At 41.4% G+C, this 20,746-nt stretch overlaps 2 protein-coding genes across 2 annotated transcripts; both read right to left on the reverse strand.

The window, feature by feature from the left end:
* Positions 1–216: 216 nt before the first annotated feature.
* LOC122838616 (thyrotropin-releasing hormone receptor-like) lies at positions 217–6,149 on the reverse strand. Its single transcript, XM_044129376.1, has 3 exons — positions 6,065–6,149; positions 3,285–4,104; positions 217–2,076 (listed from the first exon to the last, which is right to left on the reverse strand). Exons 2-3 carry the CDS (start codon positions 4,059–4,061, stop codon positions 1,687–1,689), a joined length of 1,167 nt encoding a protein of 388 aa, XP_043985311.1. The 5' UTR covers positions 4,062–4,104; positions 6,065–6,149; the 3' UTR covers positions 217–1,686.
* Positions 6,150–9,290: 3,141 nt separating this feature from the next.
* On the reverse strand, positions 9,291–19,384 carry LOC122838624 (osteoclast stimulatory transmembrane protein). Its single transcript, XM_044129386.1, has 3 exons — positions 19,145–19,384; positions 10,939–11,935; positions 9,291–10,330 (listed from the first exon to the last, which is right to left on the reverse strand). Exons 1-3 carry the CDS (start codon positions 19,288–19,290, stop codon positions 9,986–9,988), a joined length of 1,488 nt encoding a protein of 495 aa, XP_043985321.1. The 5' UTR covers positions 19,291–19,384; the 3' UTR covers positions 9,291–9,985.
* Between the last annotated feature and the right edge of the window lie 1,362 nt (positions 19,385–20,746).

The raw sequence follows: 20,746 nt of genomic DNA on the forward strand, positions 1-20,746 counted from the left end.
AACAGGGTGCAGCTGTGGTGAGAGAGCAGAAGGCAGACTGAGGGAGAGAGAGAGAGACAGAGAGAGAGAGGCTGAGAGAGAGAGAGAGAGAGAGAGAGAGAGAGAGAGAGAGAGACTGAGAGAGAGAGACTGAGAGAGAGAGACAGAGAGAGAGAGAAACTGGGAGAGAGACAGAGAGAGAGAGAGACAGAGAGAGAGAGAGAGAGAGAGAGAGAGAGAGAGAGAGAGAGACAGAGAGAGAGAGACTGAGAGAGAGAGAGAGACAGAGAGACAGAGAGAGAGAAGCTGCACACAGGAGCAAAACTGGTGAACAGGCAGAAGATAAAACTAAAAGGGATGAAGATAACTAAATACAAGAAATAAACAAACATTATCTAACCAGAGAAACAACTACTAACTGACTGATTTAAAGTAAGGCAAAAACAAAGATTGATTTAAATCAAAACAAGGAATAAGGAAGGCCAAACACAGGTCAAATGATCAAATAAACAGAAAATGCATTTTTTTTTTAAATGTCATTAGGAATCAAGACAATCTGGGAACTTAAAGCCAGGAGAGAAAATATACGTATTGGAGAAACTAAACCACATAACCAATGAAAAAACATTGAAAAACCTCAGACATGTAAACTTAAAAACTTTGAAACTGGCTACATGTTCGATCTGCTAACTAATAAGCCCGTCTGGTGCCAAAATCCAATTCCCCTCATACTGAGACTCTGGTTGTGGCCTCATTTATCAAAATAAGCCAATTAGAGCACGCTCACATCCATTTTGCTGCGCATTCATTTTGTAGAGCTGACGCCGTGGGCGTTATGAATCATAATGTTGTTAATAAAGAGTTGCTATAATCTTGAAAGTTCTTAAATTATTCCTAAACTCACTTACAGAGGATTATGATTTGGTGGTAGTAAATGGGACTTGATTTGAAATAAACTAATCCCTCCAACATAGCTGCCATTTCATTTAAAAAACCTTGAATAAGGGTGACAAAAATGTAACTTTATAACTATTGGGTTGAATATAATGATACTTTAGCTGTTAATTAGCAAGAAAACCACCAGCAGCAACATGACTCTGCAAATTTAACAAGTCAGGGGCTTTTTTAATGATTTATTCTCCGAAGAGGGGATCAAAATGATTCAATTGGAGGTTTATGTCAACAATTAAAACTCTAGGATGAAAGTGGCTGTGCCATATTTCCTAAAACCCCACATTAAGCTCAGACCTAAACATTTAGTTCAGAAGTTTAAATACATGTAAACTATATACACTTAGAGTCCCAACTAAATATTTAATTTGAAGGCCAAATATTTAATCTGCAAACTAAATATTTAGCTTGTGAATTAAAGATTTAGTCTGGAACTCTGCTCTGATATTTATAAATGTATGAATAAGATGGCGAAAACATGACTTTGAAAGATTAAAATTATTTTTCTATTACAGGCTCGATAAACCTAAATATTGCTGCTAATTTTTTACTACGCAACCTTACAAACACCGAAGCTTGTCGTGTTTCATATTTACAGTATAAAACGGAATATTAAAATAAATACACTGCTGAGAAGTGCAAAAATTCACAAATCCACACATAAGCACTACAGAGTTCATCAAGAATATCCACACATCTTTTTACCCATAGAAATAACCAGAAACCTAAACGTAAACAAGGAGTATGAACAACGTTTCATGCACTGAGCGTGCTGGCATCATCCTCCGTTACGTTGAACCTGCTGGACGTTTGACCGCTGAGCTCCTCCTGCTCTGTGACCGGTTCGTTGCTCCCATGGGAAGAACTCTTCATCACGCTGTAATAAATCGCCACGTTGTACTCGGCCTCCCTGCCGTGGCGGCTGCACCTGCACAGCTTTTTAAACGCGACGCGAAACTTCTGAGACATGAGGTTGTAGACGATGGGGTTGATGGCGCTGTTGGTGTAGATGCACATCCGGCAGAAGAGGAGGAACCAGGTGTCGTGGTACGGAGGGTCGATGAAGGAGTTGACCACCACCAGCGTTCTGTACGGCATCCACAGCAACGCGAAGAGGATCACCACCACGGCCAGCATCTTCGTTATCTGTTCAGGGGAAATTACGGAAACCTTTTAGTTACGCAGCTGTCATTACTTTGTAAAACGTTGGGGAAGATCAAGCTTTTCTATAAGGTGATACAACAAATCTCAATGCTAAATTGTTAGATAAGAAACAGCTTTTATTGCCTCGCAAAGGGGAAATTCAGGTGTCTGTGAAAAAATAAGAGCCCAGTGCACTGAACTCCATTGAAAACCTCCTGGTTTTTCCTCCAAATATTGATTCCTGAACTCTTCCTGAGTTAAAACATCACTATTGTTGTTTCTAAATGAATATAAACTTGTTTTCTTTGCATTATTTGAGGTCTGAAAGCTCAGAATATTTTTTTGTTATTTTGACCATTTTTCATTTTCTGCAAATAAACACTAACATTTTGCTTTGAATTTCAGAGACATGTTGTCTGTAGTTCATAGAATGAAGCGCTGCCACAGGCGAAGAGAAAATCCCTTTCCCAAGGGTTTGGTATCTTTGACAGTGCAGTTTTGAAGGTTAACCGAAGCAGCTGAAAATGTTACAAAAGTTGACATTTTGGTCTCCAAACAAGTCAAATCTACCGGACCTTCAGGTGTGAAAACACCCTGGAGATGTTTATCTTAAAGGTGACCTATTATGCTTCCTTAAACAGGTTAGGATGGTCTGTGAGCTCGGATATTGAGATTTTAGTTTGGTCAGTTCTGCCTATTTTGAGCTGTTTTAGAGCATCTTGTCACTTTAAATCTAAACAAACTGCTGCTGAACGCATACATTCGCACATGAAAATGCCTGCAAACAGAGGTGCAGTTATATTACAGTACATCTTTGAAAAGCAATAGTAGAGCCTTCTGCACAACGAACAAGAATGCAGGAAGTTATTTCTGGATGGTAAGTCAACAACACATACTGTGGTAAAACCAGCTGACCAAAGGTGCTGGAGCTCTGCTTGGGTTGCTAGGAGATGGGCTGGGCTTCACTGGGGTTGCTAGGTAGCAGCGCAGTGCCCATAGATTATAACTTTATAATTGGCAGCTAATTTTCCAGATACAAAAAAATAATTTTATTGCAAAAAAATTGCTGGGTGTTTTCTTTTGTTTTGTTTGTTTTTTTAAGTGCTTGGCCTGTTTTTAGATGCAGTTGAGACCCAACATGCAACATGTGAATTTTTTTAACTGGTTAAAAATTTTATCTAAAACAAAACGTCATAAAACAATTCTAGTACCTGCTTTCTTGCAGTAATCGCTCCCTTGTTGGGCTTGTTGGTGCTGTGGGAGCGGCCCTGATGAACCGACCCTCCTCCTGCTCGGTCACTCCAATGTGACGGCAGAGGACTCATGAACAAAATCCTTGCGATGAGCCCGTACAGCACACTGGCTACAGTTAAAGGGACCACATAGAAAAGCGTGAAGTCCAGGAAGTAGATAGGCATGTAGAAGCTCCTGGAGACGCGGTAGGCACACGTAACAACCACCCCGTTGGTGTAAACGGTTTCCTTAGTGTCTGCCAAGAAGAACCACATGGTGCAGTAGAGGGAAGTGAAGATCCAGATTCCAGCTATGATCCTTTTGGCTCTGGAGACCGTGCATAAGAACTGGGCCTTTATGGAGTGACAGATTGCAATGTAGCGTTCGATGGTGAAGGCCGTGATGGAGCACGAGGACACGTTGATGCCCAGATACTGAAGATACGTTATGCACAGGCACCCTGTGTAGCCGTAGATCCAGAAAGCCACCACATCTGAGATGTTGGGCAGGCCTGCAGCCAGGAGCACAATAAGATCAGCGACGGCCAAGCTGACCAGGTAGCAGTTCGTTGGCGTCACCATGTGTTTGGTGCGCAGGACGACGAGCACGACCATGACGTTCCCCGCGATCCCGACGCCACAAATGAGCGTCGTGAACAGTATGGTTACGACTTGTTCTTCGACAGAGTTCAGAGGCATCGCAGTCAGATTCACAAGCCGAGCGACGTCCTGGAAAACGGTGGTGTTGTTCTCCATCTTTGTTTTTCAGTCCAGCAGGAACAATTCAAAGGCGAGGACCCTCAACACAGAAAACCAAGTGGAAGGCTTAGAGATACACTAGAATTATGATATAAACTTCTTATCTACTATAGAGAAAAAACAAACAGCAAGACTTATTACCACTCTTAACATTTCTTGAATTTTCTTGGAAATTTACAAGCTCACATCTTCAAATACATTGTTTTTAATAAAGGTTAATTTTAGCTCTGTGTGTGTAACAATGCCAAAATAAAGTAACTCGGCCAAAATGCCTTATTTTTATATTACATGTAAAAAATCTGAGTAAATTACAGTTTCTTATAGGGCTGCAATTATTTTAATGATTGGATATTCTGATGATTTATTGATTAATTGGACAAAATATTGGCACATTCTGCAGATTTTTCATGCAATGATTTCAGCCGTTTTTATACGATATTAGGAATACATTAAAATATGTAAATAAGCAAATATTTCAGACAGCTGTGGTTGGCAGAAATTGTTTTTTTTTTTCATTTTACCATGTAAAATTAATTTCATATGGTAGAATTGATAATTTTATCAGACAAAATGATTAATCTAAATGTACAAATTTAAGTTTGTATATTTTATCACCTAAAATATACAATATTTTATTGTATATTTCATACAATTAAACTGATTGTTTTATTGTATAAAATGCTAATTATATCATGTAAAATGATCGGTTTTATTGTGCAAAATACGATCATTTTCTGGTGTAAACTGATCATTTTACTGTGTAAAATCAATTTATAAGTTTGATCAATTTCATGCAATAAAATTTACCATATGCGTACGTATGTATTCATACGGTAAATATCTGGCAACCACAGCTTCTGGTATTTCACCTTAAATTGTAAACATTTTTTTCTACAGTTCAGGGAAAAATCTACAGTATTTTAGTTTATGTTACCAAACATAAACCAAAATGCTCATTTTCATTTCTGGCATAATCAGACGTGTTGAAGTGTTATGCTGAATGAATGAATGAATGAATGAATGAATGAATGAATGAATGAATGAATGAATGAATGTGTGTAACTGTGAAGTGCTTTAAAATTGAGTTTGTTGCTGGGGTGATGGAGACTCTGTTGCTTGTTGACAGCAGATTCTCCCCAAAGCTCAACCCCCAAAGCCTTCTGTGTCTCTATTGCATTAAAACTGAGCAGAAATGGGGAGGCCAGTGAAGCAGAACACTGAATGGTACCCCGATGTGTTTAACACCACAAAACGATGAGGGAGAAGGAGATCTATGCAAAGTTATTGGCATTAATCATCCACTGGATCCTTAATCTGGCAATATGATTGGATTAAACTGCAATGAGTTGGATTTTAACCAAATACGGTAAATATCTGGATGTAAATTGGATTTATCTGAAATAGGAAATAATTCCTGCTTTTAGCTATCAGACTTCACAATCCCCAACCCTGAGTGTCTTTAAATCTAAATTTTCTTTGGACTCACTTCTAGATTTATTTATAGATTAACACGTTTTCATGTGCATACTTGTTATTTTACTTTAGCTTCATTTAGCTTATATTTAGTCATATTTAATCACCTACAATACCACACTTATTTACTTTTTTAAAACAAATTTCCCCTTGGGAATCAATAAAGTCTATTCTATTCTGTTTTATTCTATTCTGTTCTGTTCTATTTGTTTGCAAAGTGTTTTCAGATGATATTTATGGTGAAATGTCACAAACATCTGCATTGAGATCAAGCTTAATCACTTTTTCTGTAGCTTACAGTTCTTTGTTGATGGAAATCTAAACTCAAATCACCACTATAACGTGTTAATTATACCAAATACATACAAACCTCAGGTGAAGAAAAACAACAAAACACAAAGCCTGTATTAAATCTAGAGAAATTATATCATTACCTAAAACTAGCATTAAAAATGATCATGTTAAACATAACATGAAGATAAACACGTGACCAAGCTAATCACAGTAGTTAGTAACATCCAGCTCACCATGAGTTGGACGAAGCAGCGTTCGTTCAGAGACGGTGGCAGCGTTCAGGTCCGCTCTGTCCTCCTCCAGTGATGCTTCTACTCGTCCTCATCTCTCTCTCTCCTCGCTTCACTTCTCCCTCCCTCTCTCATCCACTCACCAGTACATCCTCACTGGTTCAGTCCTTGTTCTAAAAATCAATTGTGCCATGTTAGTGCTGGCAGAACAGGAGCGGCAGCCGCAAGTTTTACCACTGCAAACGTTGGTTTATGAATTTAAACAAAACTAATCAAAGCTAATTTCATCAAGCTTGTTGCTGTTGTGTCCCTTGCAGACATAAATTAGCTGACACTCCACAGTCTGAAGAGGCTAACGTAAAGGTGACCACAAACAGGTTAGGATAGGCTATGCAAAAATAAAGCGTTTTTTTACATTTTTTGCGCAAAATCATTTTTAGACAATGAGATTTGAGTCTGTTCTGAGTTTCTTCCAGAATGAGTTGTTTTAAGATTTCTGTCGCTTTAAATTCTAATTAGCTGCTGCTGGCCACGCCCCCAAAACTCAACGTTTACACTCGCAAGAGAAAATGGGTTTGCTGGGTAACGGTAACAGGCTAAGTTTTGCTGGGGTTGCTAGGTAACGGCCTGGACTTTGCTAGAGTTGCTAGGTAACGGGCTATGCTTTGCTTATTTGTGTCGTTACATTCAGAAGGTTTTTGAGTTGTTTCATTTTCCAGACACTAAAAAACAATTACTACTTTTTTTTCTTGAGAAAACCCAAAATCTTACCAAGTGTTTTTGGTCTAGCTTCTAGGATAAATATCTTAGTACACTTAAATTAATACAGAACTAACTTACAAGTAAATTTTCAGCAAGATATAGGTGCTTGTTTCAAGTCAAAAATTCCTTAGTAGTGATTTTAGTTTCATTATGTCACATGTCGCAATACATTTTTCAAATTGTTGGAAGTGAAATGAACTAGCACTTTTTCATTAGTATGAAGGTTTTTTGACTTTAAACAAACTCATATTTCTTACTGAAATTTTACTTGTGAGCTGGTTTTGTTTTTTTTAAAGTTCATTAAAATATTTGGACTAGAAACTAGACCAAAAGTACTTGGCAAGGTTTGTATTGTATTTCTAGTTACTTAACAATGAGTATCTTTTTCTCTAAACACCAGCACACCTAGTGTGCTGGTGTTTATTTGGGCCTCTACATTTTCTAGCAGCTTTTTTTTTTTATCTCTCAGACTCAACAACAGTTGGATTTTGTTGTTTAAATGTGGAGTTTTTCTTCATCATGCAGCCTCTTTTTGTGCATTTATAGACCTTTATTAAAGGCGTTTGCCTGTCCACCTTCTTCCACTATCCATAAACGAGGACTCTACTTTTGTCCTCATTTATTATATTTATGGCATTTTAACATATCATGTTAGAAAATAGATTGTTGCGGCTCTTCAATTTGAGAAGGGTTTTTGAGGCTAGATGACCGCCACTAGTCATCTAGCCATTTTGTTCACAAAAATTGCAAAAACCCAAGAGGTGCATCTCAAAATCTGCAGCCCTCAGAAACATCTATAAATATCAGAGTTCATGACAGGACGATAAGAAAAGACTAAACAAGTATAGCGGGCTTGGAAGGGTGGAGAAGCAAAAACCTCCCTGAAACAAATATGGCAACACATTTTAGGGTCATAAAGATTCACAAAGCTGAACCAAAATGAACTGCAGGACTTTTGCAACAATGTTCTTTGTCGAGATGCTACACATTCAACATCCAGCCTTAAACATTAACATTGGTCTACTTGCTGACAGATCTGAAGGCTACAGAGAAACCTATTTGTTATTTTCAGAGCTGAAAACCTGCTGAAAAGAAGTCATGATGATGTTTACATCTTTAAGCAGTCTGAAAGAGTAATTCATCCTGAATGTCTAATGCTTCAAAGTGACTGTTTTCAGAATCCAGCCTGAAAGAAAAAGGTCTTAAACCCTGTTTCTGTGCACAGGACCATCATTTTGAATACTAATGGAAGGTTCTCCATTTTCAAATAAAAGATGTTCATTCTGCAGGCTACCTGGAACAACTTTGGAGAAGAAAACATCAAAATTCGATCATATTTGTTCATGTCTGCTACACATCATGTTTGGTATACAGATAAATACATGCTTGAGTTGTAGTTTCTTTAGGTTCTCATAACTCTATTTTTACTGGTTCTAATTCAGTACATGCAAAATATACCAAAATTTGTAAAATTACAGATACCCAAATACTATTATACTACAACAAAATCAGGTCATTTAGATTAATTAATAGATCTATATAGTTTTGTTGTTTTGTTTTGTTTTTTATTGTAGAGTTGACTCTAACCAACAGAAATTTGAAAAGGAAGATTATTTTGCACAGGCGATTGCATTTTAAGAGAATCATGAAGTGGACACAGTGTCAGGAACAAAAATAGATTATAGAGACGTTTTCTATTAATATTCTGGGACGAGTCTTAAAATAAAACCCTCTAGCCTCATGGGAAGCCTTTGATATGCAAAGAACTTCTTGAGAAATTTTAAAATGTATTATCTATTTTTGAATAGCCTGGTGAATTATTTGTTACACGCATGAAACTAGTTGATTTAATCCATTTCATCTATCTAGGCCAATATAAAAATCCAGAAATTACGAGATCAAATCTGTTGTTGTTCATTTCCTGAAATTAGATTTTTTTTCCTTAAGTACCACAGTGCCACCTAGTGGTTCTGAAAGGTCAAAACCGTAATGAAGCCATACTGACGTCACGCATAACCACAAATTTAAACAGCAACAGAGAAAGATGGCGAGGTGTGAAACAGTTTTGGGGGGTTTTGGAGTTGTTTCCTGTATGACAGGGTGCTTGTAAATCTAGCAAATGCAGCAAATACGGCTTTACGCCTGAATAAAACCACAAGTATGCTCAGACTGGAGGACACCGCATGGAGACTTGCTTGCAGAAACAAAGGTGTTGGTTCAGTGTCTCACAAACAGGATGTTGATCATCGGTTCACATTCCGCAAAAGCACATCATGAGTTGAGGTGACAAACAGCCATTAGGCCTTCAGAGCCAAATGTCAGCAAAACAAGTTATGATCATTAAAAGTCAACAAACTGGCTCATCCACTCGACTGGTATTGAAATATTTGTAGTTTTGTCTGACAGACAAATTTATTGTTTAATTTTGTAAAATACATTTTTATTTTGTTTTAGAATATAACTCCAATACATCCAAAAACATAAAACCACCATATTTCCCTGCATTTATACCCCAATATGACAAATTTTCAAAAAAATAAAATAAGTGATGCACATCAGCTTCTTTAGCTTCAGCAGTTCATTTATTTTTAACGCTGTCAGTCAGGATGCAATTCAAAGAAAAAGTTGGATTTATATATATATATATAGGTGTGCTTTAGTTAAACAATCAAATACTTCATTGCATTTTACATTTTACAAATATGGCTAAATAAAGAAATTTCTTCACCAAACACCCTGAACTTAAACACCAAAACTTGTAAACAGGAGCCACTGGAGTTTCAGTTTCCCTACTGGACATGCTAAACATTAATTTGCTTCTTATCACCAATGCTGTAATACTGTATATCTGGAGGGTGAAAAAATAAATACCCTGATTTAGTTTACAAATTAAATATTTAGTTTAGAGCTAAATATTTAGGTTGAGTGATCATGAAGCAGCTCAATACTGAATGTATAAAATCAATATTTAGCTCTGAGCTAGCTTAAAGCTTGCTAACTCAATATTTAGCCCCAAACAAAAAAATTAGCCCTGAGCTAGGTAAATATTTAGTTAGCTCTGAGCTGCCTTAAAGCTAGATATTTAGCTTGCTATCTAAACTTAAAGACTTAATTGGTTGACTGAATATTTACCTTCCTGGAGCCAACCTTCTAAAAATAAATTCAAACATTAGTAGCTTTAGCTGTCTTTTTCTTCCTCGTCTTCTGTTTTTCCTCTAATTTCTTTGTCAAATACGCTATCCTTCTTTCTTCCTGCTCTCTGAAAAATGACGCGCAGATTTTTCTGCGAAGCCGCCTGGCGTAAACTTCGAGAAACACCATGAGGTAGCTCATGAGCCAGAGACATCCCAGCAGGAGAGTGACACCCAGCTTCGGAGCTGACGTTGTCACGTCACAGAGAGACGGTTCGGGGTCAAAGGTCCACTTGTAGTCCTTGTGGAAATTTAGCACCTCCTGTGTGACGCATGACTGAGGGATAATGCAGAGGGCAGGAGGAAACCAGTTAACCTGCAGTAAAAAGAAGAGCATTAAATATAAGAATATAGGCTACAAAAAACATGTTCATTACATTTTTTGCACAAAATCATTCTTCAGTAATGAGATTGTAGTCTGGTCAGTTCTGCAATTTGAACTTCACCTAAGTCAACGTTTACACTCGCACGTCAAAGTGGCTTCAAACAGATGTGCAATTATACAACCGTACATATTTGAAAAGCAAAAGTAGAGCCTCCTGCACGACCAACAAGAATCCAGCAACTGGTTCTGACTGATAAGTCAACAACAAAACACTTGTCTTTTCCAGCAGCCATTGTACAGCGAATACAGCAGTAAAACCAGCTGACCAAACATCCTAGAACGCAGCTTGGGTTGCTAGGTAACGGGCTGAGGTTGATAAGTAACGGAACAGGAGAGGTTTTTGAAACAGCACATTTTCCAGACACCAAAAACCTCTTGTCAAAAAGCAGATGGGTAGTTTTTTTAACTGCTTTGGCTGTTTTGGGAAGTAGTTGAGACTGAAAATGGAAGAACATAGAGCAATAAAAAAAATTTGAATTTTACCAAGTAAGGATAATATTAACTGGGGAAAAATGTAGAGCTAAAAAGAAAAGGTTTACCTTATAACTGACAGTTATAGCAGCAGTTGTTGGTGGGAAATCCATCACCAAGGGCACGATCATCTGCACTATGTGATACACAATGTGATCTAAAACTACAATTAGTGTTATTGCAATAAAGTATAACGTTACAATGACCAGAGATATGAAGGAAGAGGTACATTCCTGACTTGTTATTTTGCAAACTGCGACCCTGATTTTATCTTTAGCCCGCTGTTCATCCCCCTCAGAAGATGCAGAGATGAAGCGGTTATCAAATTGAACAGAGGTCAGGTAGGATTTTAAATATCGTGCAGATTCAATAATCAGTAATGCAACAAAAACAGCTGCGAGGATCCGGTTTGACAGCAGCTTGTATTCTCTCAGCAGGTTCTTTGCATATGAGAAGTTGACCTCTATCTGACCAATCACTTCAGAAAACATGCTTCTGACTTCTGACACGTCAACATGTGTGAAATGGTCCAACTTCCTTAAATTGCTGACGATGCTCAAGTCCTCCCTCCGTACTCTGATGGCTTCCTCAACCAGGTCTCGCTTTGCTTCGTTGAAGGGTTCAGACGAGTTCAGCAGGGTCCTTGTGAAGCCCTCAGCCGTGCACTTCAGGATCCGCACGACTGCTCCTACGTTTACCGTGATGTTAGGGATGACATTCAGCACCAGAATCATGATGGAGGCCGAGATGAGGAGTTTGCGTCCCTGTTTGGTGCACACAGTGGGCAGGGTCATGGTGAGAACGCAGCGGAGGGGGTGGAACACGAAGGAGACCAGCAGCATGGTTACGCTGTAGAAGCAGGTGGTCTGGACCGAAGCAACATGGTCGTATTTTAGAGTCTGTGACAGCCAGTGGTGCAGCAGTCCACCGGTAAAGATGGCGAAGGTGGAGCAGATAGAGAGCAGAGAAAGGATTTCTCTGCCTGAAGGAGCAGGTTTGGAGTAAACATCCCAGATGTAAACCAGCAGAGACTTCAGAGCCTGTATGTGAGATCCTGATTTGTTCCTGTGAATAGAAAAGAAAGCCTATTTAAACTGGTGGTCTGATTTGATATGAGGGGCTCCAACTTCCATACAGACCCCCAAGAATAACTAATGTTCACTTTATGTCAACTTTTCTGCATTATACATTTATTATAATCCTTTTTACAGTCAACAACAGTGGTTTCTTGCCATTTTTACGATAAATAACACCTCACAGGAAGTACAAGGTTTTTGAAATGCCACCATCTTCATAGATATTTTAGAGGGGACCTAATATGCTAAATTAGCATTTTTTTTTAACGTTTTTCTACTTCCATTTGAATCTCAACTGCTTCTAAAAATAGCCCACGTTCTTAATAAATACATACATAAATGAATAAAAACGGCTCACTATAGTTTTGGTGAGCCGTTTCAAAAACCTCCTGATTGATAACGCACATTCGACGAGCAATGTGCCGTTACCTAGCAACCACAGCAAATCCCAGCCCGGTTCCTAGCAACCAGGACGTTTGGTCATCTGTTTTTACTGCTGTATGCGCTGAATAATAGATACGTTGAAAAGACAGGCGTTTTGTTGTTGACTTCCCATTCAGAAGCTGCATTATAGGACGTACAGGTGTGGAAATGGGCATCTGTTTTGAGACATTTTCATGTATGACTGCAAACGCTGAGTTGGGAGGCACGGCCAGCAGCAGCTCATTTGGATTTAAAGTGACAGTAGCCCTAAAACGTCTCGAAAGGAAGTGAACATGTTTTGACCCGCCCATAAACCTGTGGGCTGTACAACAGTTTTTACAGGTTGTTGTGTTGCGTTATAAGAACTGTTAATTTATGGAACTCCATATTAATTAAATTTAAAAAAAAACCTGTTATCATTCTTCCCTGTGTGAATGAGACAGATAAAGTGTTAAATCTTTACTCAGAAATTGAAACGTTCCCGTTTTAATTCTATAAAATAACAGAAAAATGGCTTGAAAATCAAATTCTGAACAAGAAAATTTGACGTTTTCTCAAAATCACAATCCAATGGGTTGCCTTGCATAAAAAAAAGAGCGTTTGTGGATTTTTTTTTTCTGCGAAAAACCTGTGGTAAATATTTGCATATCATTTATATGCAAATATAAAAAATATCTGCATATAAGAAAGCTGTTGTCTGAATGTGTACTTTGTAGAGGAGCGTTATTTTGTTCTTTCAAGTCATTATAAACTAATCAAGTTTGGTTTATCATCTTCCTACCTTAAAAAAAGCTCTGAATTTGGATCCTCTCCTTTATTTTAGTTAGTCACAGTCAGTATAGCCTAAACTAATAAATGAGGCATAAAACAGTTACAAAGATATGCTGTAAATTAGATTTATTTTTATTTTTTTTACTGAGTCAAGTGACCTATTAATACATAAAGTAGCTCTGGTTTGATGCAAAGATATAAATATCTCTATTGAGTAGAATAACAGTAATGGAGCTTAGGCGAAAATTCAAACTGGGAGACTCGACCAGCTTCAACACATCATCTAATCACCACGCCGGGCCTCAGCCAATCCGGTACGGAGCTCCACGCCGCTCCAGCCAATCGTCGTCCGAGGACACCTTCAAGAGTTCAAGCTACCCTCGGGGCTTCCTGCTCGTCAGCCGTGCTACGACTCTACGTATGCGCTTTCCAACCTCTCCCACATTCAGTCAGCTAGTCAGCTGCCTCCCGTCCGCCTGCAAGCCCTGTCCTGCAGTCCCCAATTCAGCTCGCTGGCGCACCTTCCGATTATCTTAGCCCTCTTTCAGAACCAAATGCAGGGAGTGTCCCTCACCTGCCGGCTGCGCTCCTGTCGACTCCCAGTCATTCCTCACCGATCTAACCACCCCATCAAGCCTGCATTCGGCCTCCATTGATGTCTTTCCCTCATTGATGACGCAGGCGCCTCTGCCATCCGCCTGGCTCCCGTTGCCGGCTCACCGTGGTCAGCTGCTACGGCTCACTGGTGCTGTCAACCTGCAGCCAAGCGCTGGTTGTCTCCACGATCCGCCGTGGCTCCATTGACGACGTCGGCTCTTCCTCCTCGTCCCATCATGGACTCGATCCGTTGCCGGTCTTCTACCAGTCCACCTCCAGGAGAAAACCGAAATCAGATCACTACGCCACCTCCGCGTAGCTCAGCTCGCAGCTGGCTCTTCAGCCTCATCAACCGGGAACTTCGTTACGCCCATCGGGCGTCGTCTAGGTAAGACGTACCCACTCCTGATTCGTTCATTTTCATACGCATCATGTCACTGTCAGCGCACCAGTACCTTTAATTCAAGTTTATCTCGCCTCCTATTGCTGGTCAGTTGGCATCTTCAGGGTCTAGAGTAGCTCAATTAGTTAGAAGAGCCGGGGTTCTCACGGCCCGCCATTTAATGACGCACGCTCTTTGTCAACCTCATTCCGGTATTTCCCGCTCAGGCCGCTGTAGCCCTCTCTTTACTCTGTTGCTTAGCTCGCTCCAAATTCTGTCAGAAGTCCCAGTTCGTATCTCAGCACATTCTGCCCTCCAGCCCAGCTGCCGCTGGTCTCCTAATCACAGCACTATGTTTCTGTAAGCTCTTTTTACTAATAGAGGGGATTCTTTTAAAGCTACACATGAAACACACCTGAAAACGAACGAGTTTGGTGCAATCTTTTACTTACAAATTCCTCTTTTATCGGAGGAGGGAAAAAAAAAAAAAAAAAAAAAAACTTAATCGTTTAGTTAGTAATTTAGTAAGAGAATTTGTTGAGGTTTAGGAAGTATTATTATATTGCATGTATCTAAATGCATAATGTTTTAAGTGTTTTATTTTAGTTTGTATGCCTTATAACTTCAGTGGCCACTTAGTAATTTATGCAAAAGAGGCGAGGTGCCTGGTGTTAACGGAAGGGAAGAGAAAGGGGAAAAGGCGAGGTCGCTGCAAGCGAGAATCGACAGAGCCACGGGTTTTCAACCGTAGTTGGTTTTGTGGGGATTATTTAAGATTTGACTGCTTATGAAAGGATAACACAAGATACAGTGGAATAAATCTTTTTGTTTTACATCTTTACATCGGAGCGCTGTGGAAGTTGTGTTTTTCCTCCTCAAACACACGAGGGAAATCAGCGATATTAACCTTGTGGCAACACACATCGCCTGCGATAAAGCTTACATGATCTAACTTCCCTGGCATGTGGCCGTTTACCTAAAACTGTTATCGGTTGTCCCTCCCTGTCGGTTGCAAACGTAACCCAGGCTTTCCCTCTTCAAACCTGCAGCTGGTGGAGACACCCTACGGGCTCTGCGTTGTGTCATGTTGTATGTGTGAAGGTAGGATGTGTTCCTTGCAGAAGAGTAATCAGGCGCAGGGCTGTTAGTCGTGGGGAGACAACAAAGCTTACGGCCATCAAGTCTCACAGACCGCACCCCACCACGCGACATTCTCTCGACCGACTCACTTCAGTCTTCACGGACGCCGCCCCGCCCTCTAGTTTTGGGGGCTTTAAAAGGTAAATGGTTGCCGGAGTGGCCATCCTAATTTCCTCAGTCTGAATCCTCTTCATTTTATGAAATATTTCCCTTTGCCATAGCTTCCTGCCTCTGGGGCCGTCTTTGGAGCAGAATGCGTTTATTAGCGCGCTGCGATAATATTGCCATAATCCAAGCATTAATAAAGGCCGCCCATCCGTTAGCTCCATTATGCCTTTCAATCGCCGCTGCACTTGGCAAGCTGTCAACAACATTCATCATCTCAGCTCAGCACGTGTCCGGTCATACAATGCTATCGCCGACCCTCCGTCCCGTTCTAAATTTCAGGTTTCGCTGTTCATGCCGTGCTACCGACGCTCAACCCGAGCTAACGCCAGCCTTCGAAGATTTGATGCTTAATAAATGGCTCTCTCCACTCCTCGCTCATCACGCCACTACATAAAGTTGGTCTTCGCCCCATCTACACTTCCACTTCTTCACATACTCACGCCTGGCAAACCTTCACCGTTCGCGCTGCTATCAATTATCCCTTTACCCGATAATATATCCATAGTCCTCGCTTTTATCACACTGTTTCGACCATCGCCGATCTGCATTGTCCTCCATCCGCAGTCCGCCAAGGGCATCAGTTTTCACATGAAGCTACAGAAACCCAGTTAATCACCTAGCCTCTTCTCGAACTCTGCTGCGAAGCTTCTTTCCAAAGGGATTGCTAGGCATAGCTCCTCTATTTCCGATAGCGGAGACCGATCACTCCCATTACCTAGGCGTCTCATCACTGCGCTCCGTTCCGGAGTTTTCTCCTACTACACCTAAGCGCTCCTCCGTGCGCTTGCATCCTAGCCTTCCATGGATTTCTTGGGCTGAGTGAGTTCATGTCTGCATTGAAAGTATTCAGTTCGTCATGAGATCTATCTATATCTGATCTAAAAATTCTCTGCGGACCACTACAATCCTTTACATCAAACACAACAAAACAAAAGGTTTGCGTGCTATTGCACGCATGGACGGTCCGTTCTGCGCTTTTCACACCATGCTCAGATTCACATGCAAAGACATCAACTCTGCCACGGATCCAAATCTCTGTTTCTCACACCTGAATGCTTCACCTGGACTGCTAACTGGTTCACTCACCACTTCAGACTCGCGTTAACAGCTTGCGGTCTTCCACCTAGTCACTTTTCGGGCCATTCTTTAGAATAGGCGCCGCAACTTCTGCCGCCGTTCAAGGCGCCCCACAGCTTCCTCCTTCAGCTCTGTCGCTGGTCCTCCTCAGCCTTCTAGTCTTACATCAGACCGGATCTCTCAACCATACTCGAAGCTCAAAGTTCCATTTCTGCAGGTGAGCATCTCGTCATATATGGTGGTGGAGCGTTTCGCCATTTCTAACATCTCATTCTGCCTAGGAGATCCGGCCGGACCATCGGTCCTCAGCCCTCGGCTCGACAGCAGCCATTCCATCCTCCACAGGTCACCAAGCGGTCGTGCCTAACAAGTCTATCAGACTGCAGGCCCCCGCCAACGCGGTTCGCGCCTAACAAGTCTATCAGACTGCAGGCCCCCGCCAACGCGGTTCGCGCCTAACAAGTCTATCAGACTGCAGGCCCCCGCCAACGCACTTCGCGCCTAACAAGTCTCGCCAGACTGCAGGCCACGACTGACGCCTATCAGTTCGGCAGACTGCAGGCCCTACCCGACGCCTATCAATCCTGTCAGACTGCAGGCCTGACCGACGCCTATCAGTCTTGTCCGACTGCAGGCCCTGACCGACGCCTATCAGTCTGGCAGATTGCAGGCCCCGACCGACGCCTATCAGTCTCGCCGTGCTGCAGGCCTGACCTACGCCTATCAGTCTCGTCAGACTGCAGGCCCTGACTGACGCCTATCAGTTCGGCAGGCTGCAGGCCCTAACCGACACCTATCAATCTTGTCAGACTGCAGGCCTGACCGACGCCTATCAGTCTTGTCCGACTGCAGGCCCTGACCGACGCCTATCAGTCTGGCAGATTGCAGGTCCCGACCGACGCCTATCAGTCTCGCCGTGCTGCAGGCCCGACCTACGCCTATCAGTCTCGTCAGACTGCAGGCCCTGACTGACGCCTATCAGTTCGGCAGGCTGCAGGCCCTAACCGACACCTATCAATCCTGTCAGACTGCAGGCCTGACCGACGCCTATCAGTCTTGTCCGACTGCAGGCCCTGACCGACGCCTATCAGTCTGGCAGATTGCAGGTCCCGACCGACGCCTATCAGTCTCGCCGTGCTGCAGGCCCTGACCGACGCCTATCAGTCTCGTCCGACTGCAGGCCCCGACCGACGCCTATCAGTCTCGTCAGACTGCAGGCCCCGACCTACGCCTATCAGTCCCGTCAGACTGCAGGCCTCAACCAACGCCTATCAGTCCCGTCAGACTGCAGGCCTCAACCAACGCCTATCAGTCCCGTCAGACTGCAGGCCTCAACCAACGCCTATCAGTCCCGTCAGACTGCAGGCCTCAACCAACGCCTATCAGTCCTGTCAGACTGCAGGCCTCAACCAACGCCTATCAGTCCTGTCAGACTGCAGGCCTCAACCAACGCCTATCAGTCCTGTCAGACTGCAGGCCTCAACCAACGCCTATCAGTCCTGTCAGACTGCAGGCCTCAACCAACGCCTATCAGTCCTGTCAGACTGCAGGCCTCAACCAACGCCTATCAGTCCTGTCAGACTGCAGGCCTCAACCATCGCCTATCAGTCCCGTCAGACTGCAGGTCAGTCAGGCCTCGGCCCGGCTCCCTCTTTTGGGGGGAAGACTATCCGAGCTCGCCGAGCAGACCGCCTGCTCACGGCGATCCTCGGCTCGGGGTCTTCTGCCGGGTCCGAGCGCCAAAGAATTGTACCATTAAATCTTTTTAACTGCTATTTTCTTCTCTTTGTGAGTCTCTCCAGATTGAAATGGAGCTTAGGCGAAAATTCAAACTGGGAGACTCGACCAGCTTCAACACATCATCTAATCACCACGCCGGGCCTCAGCCAATCCGATGCACGAGCTCCACGCCCAGCCAATCGTCGTCCGAGGACACCTTCAAGAGTTCAAGCTACCCTCGGGGCTTCCTGCTCGTCAGCCGTGCTACGACCCACCTCCTCCCCATCTCCACCTTCACCATGAGGGACATACTCTAGGATCCTCCGGGCTCTCCCATCTCCAGGCTCCGCTCCACCACCAGATTCGGTCCCGGGGGGAAGACTATCCGAGCTCGCCGAGCAGACCGCCTGCTCACGGCGATCCTCGGCTCGGGGTCTTCTGCCGGGTCCGAGCGCCAAAGAATTGTACCATTAAATCTTTTTAACTGCTATTTTCTTCTCTTTGTGAGTCTCTCCAGATTGAAATGTAGTTCAAATTTAGTATGGAATAAAAGCAATTTATTTTAAGTGATTATTGCCAGTGATGGTAAAATAAAAGCACACCAAAGGTCACCAAGAGATAATTTTTCCTAATTTGATTTTTACCCAATATTATTTTTAGCTCATCTTGAGAATTACCCAAGGAAGTAAAAATAATCACAAAAAAAAAATCAAACAAATGCACTTATCACTCACTGAAAAAAGAAAACAGGTAATCCAACTAAAAATAAATATATTAGGTTTATTATGCTGTCACGATAAACAAAGATATATAAATTAAATTTGACCTACTTAATTCCATTAAATGTAATAAATGAATTCATTTTATAAAATTTGGAGCTCCATTCTCTTTTTTCAGTGCAGAGTGGCTGATATTTCTTACCTGAGTGGTAAAGCAGCAAGCTCCATGATCGACCTTTCACACAGAAAAGGATAAAGCCGCTTTGGGAAGCGTTGCTGAACCTCGAAGGCTAAAAAAGGGGAACTGAGCTGAACAGTCAGCGTCATGTTGGTGTTTGTGGGTCGCATGAGTTCTCACGAGTTCTCACATGAGCATTTTCTGTGAATTAAAGACCGGCGGTGACAAACTTTTCATGATGATTTAAATGTGATGACACCAAAAACTGACCATCAGTTTGGTCAGTTTTTGTTTCTGTTTGTTTACATTTAACTTTTTAAAGGTCATTTTAAAGCAAACTGATCGACAAACCAGAAATAAGGTTGGGACAAATGCAAAGACATGCATAATGACCTTGTATAACATTTGAGCAGCATTTAGTTGTGTCTACTATCTTCTACTCTTTAAGTCAAATATATGTAAATTTTGAACCCAAATGTGTGAGTTTGCGAAGGATAAATTTCCAATAGCAAGTTGTGTTAACTTTTTATTAATTTTGTCAAACCTCCAGCTAGAGTTTTTATGTTAGCATTTAAAAAAACTGAAAGAAGAAAAAGACAGGAGTTGGAACTATTTCCCAGAAAACGTAGTGGCTTGATTTTCTATCCTGAGATGGAAGGAAAATGTTTTACAGTGTATTTCTAGCCCTCACTTAATCATATAACCCTAAATGGAAGACAAAGTGTTACCTTTTCCAAAACCTACTTTACAAGAAATAAATATTATGATTTACAATATATAATAATAAATAAATGAATTTCATGGCTTAATATTTAGCTTTATGTACAGAATGCTACTATCAGTTTCTAAATTTGCAGATTTTTTTTCCCTTTCATTATTGATTGATGAAAATGTTTAGTCATCTTGTGTCAGCAAGTCAAGAGTCTGATAGGTAAAGAGCAGAATGTAATTCGTCAAACATTTGTTCAGTTGGCTGCTATTTTAGGTTGCCTCCTTCTACAATGTTCAGCTGAAGACAAGATTATGAAAATGAAAGTTTTATTTTTTGATGCAAAATGAATGTTTTTTTTTTTATTGTTTTTAAAGTATTGCCCAAGTGATAATTAACAACCTCCTCAGCTGGGGGGCTTTTTATGTTGTTTCTTTTTTTTTTTGCAGTAAAACAGGATATTATTCCCCAAAAATCAGAAACTGACTGTATTCAAATTATCACCTTCCTTAAGAAATGACCATTTTGGTGAGCAGCAGTAAGTCTCCCCATCTCATAAACTGTTTCTTCTTGTTGAAAACCACAAAAAAACAATAGCAAAATTAAACAGGTGCACCCAGAAAAGCTCCACCTACGATGCACAAACTAAAAACTTAATCCATAAAAAATATTTTTCTTCTATCTAACCTTTTTAAAACACACAAGTCTTTATCCAAGGTTGATGTTTCTGTTTGAGCTGAATCCACTCTGCTTCGTGGATTGTGGTTGAGTATTTTCTAGTTTTGCATGTAAACATTAAGAGGTTTCTGCTGGTGAAAAAAGCACTGAATGGATGATCTCTGCAGCCTTGCAGAAGTTAACCATTGCTCTAAAAGCCTTGTGACTTCAAAGTCTGAAACAAAATAATCCTTTATAAC

Source organism: Gambusia affinis, linkage group LG01, assembly GCF_019740435.1.
Source record: "Gambusia affinis linkage group LG01, SWU_Gaff_1.0, whole genome shotgun sequence".
Taxonomy (NCBI): Eukaryota; Metazoa; Chordata; class Actinopteri; order Cyprinodontiformes; family Poeciliidae; genus Gambusia; species Gambusia affinis.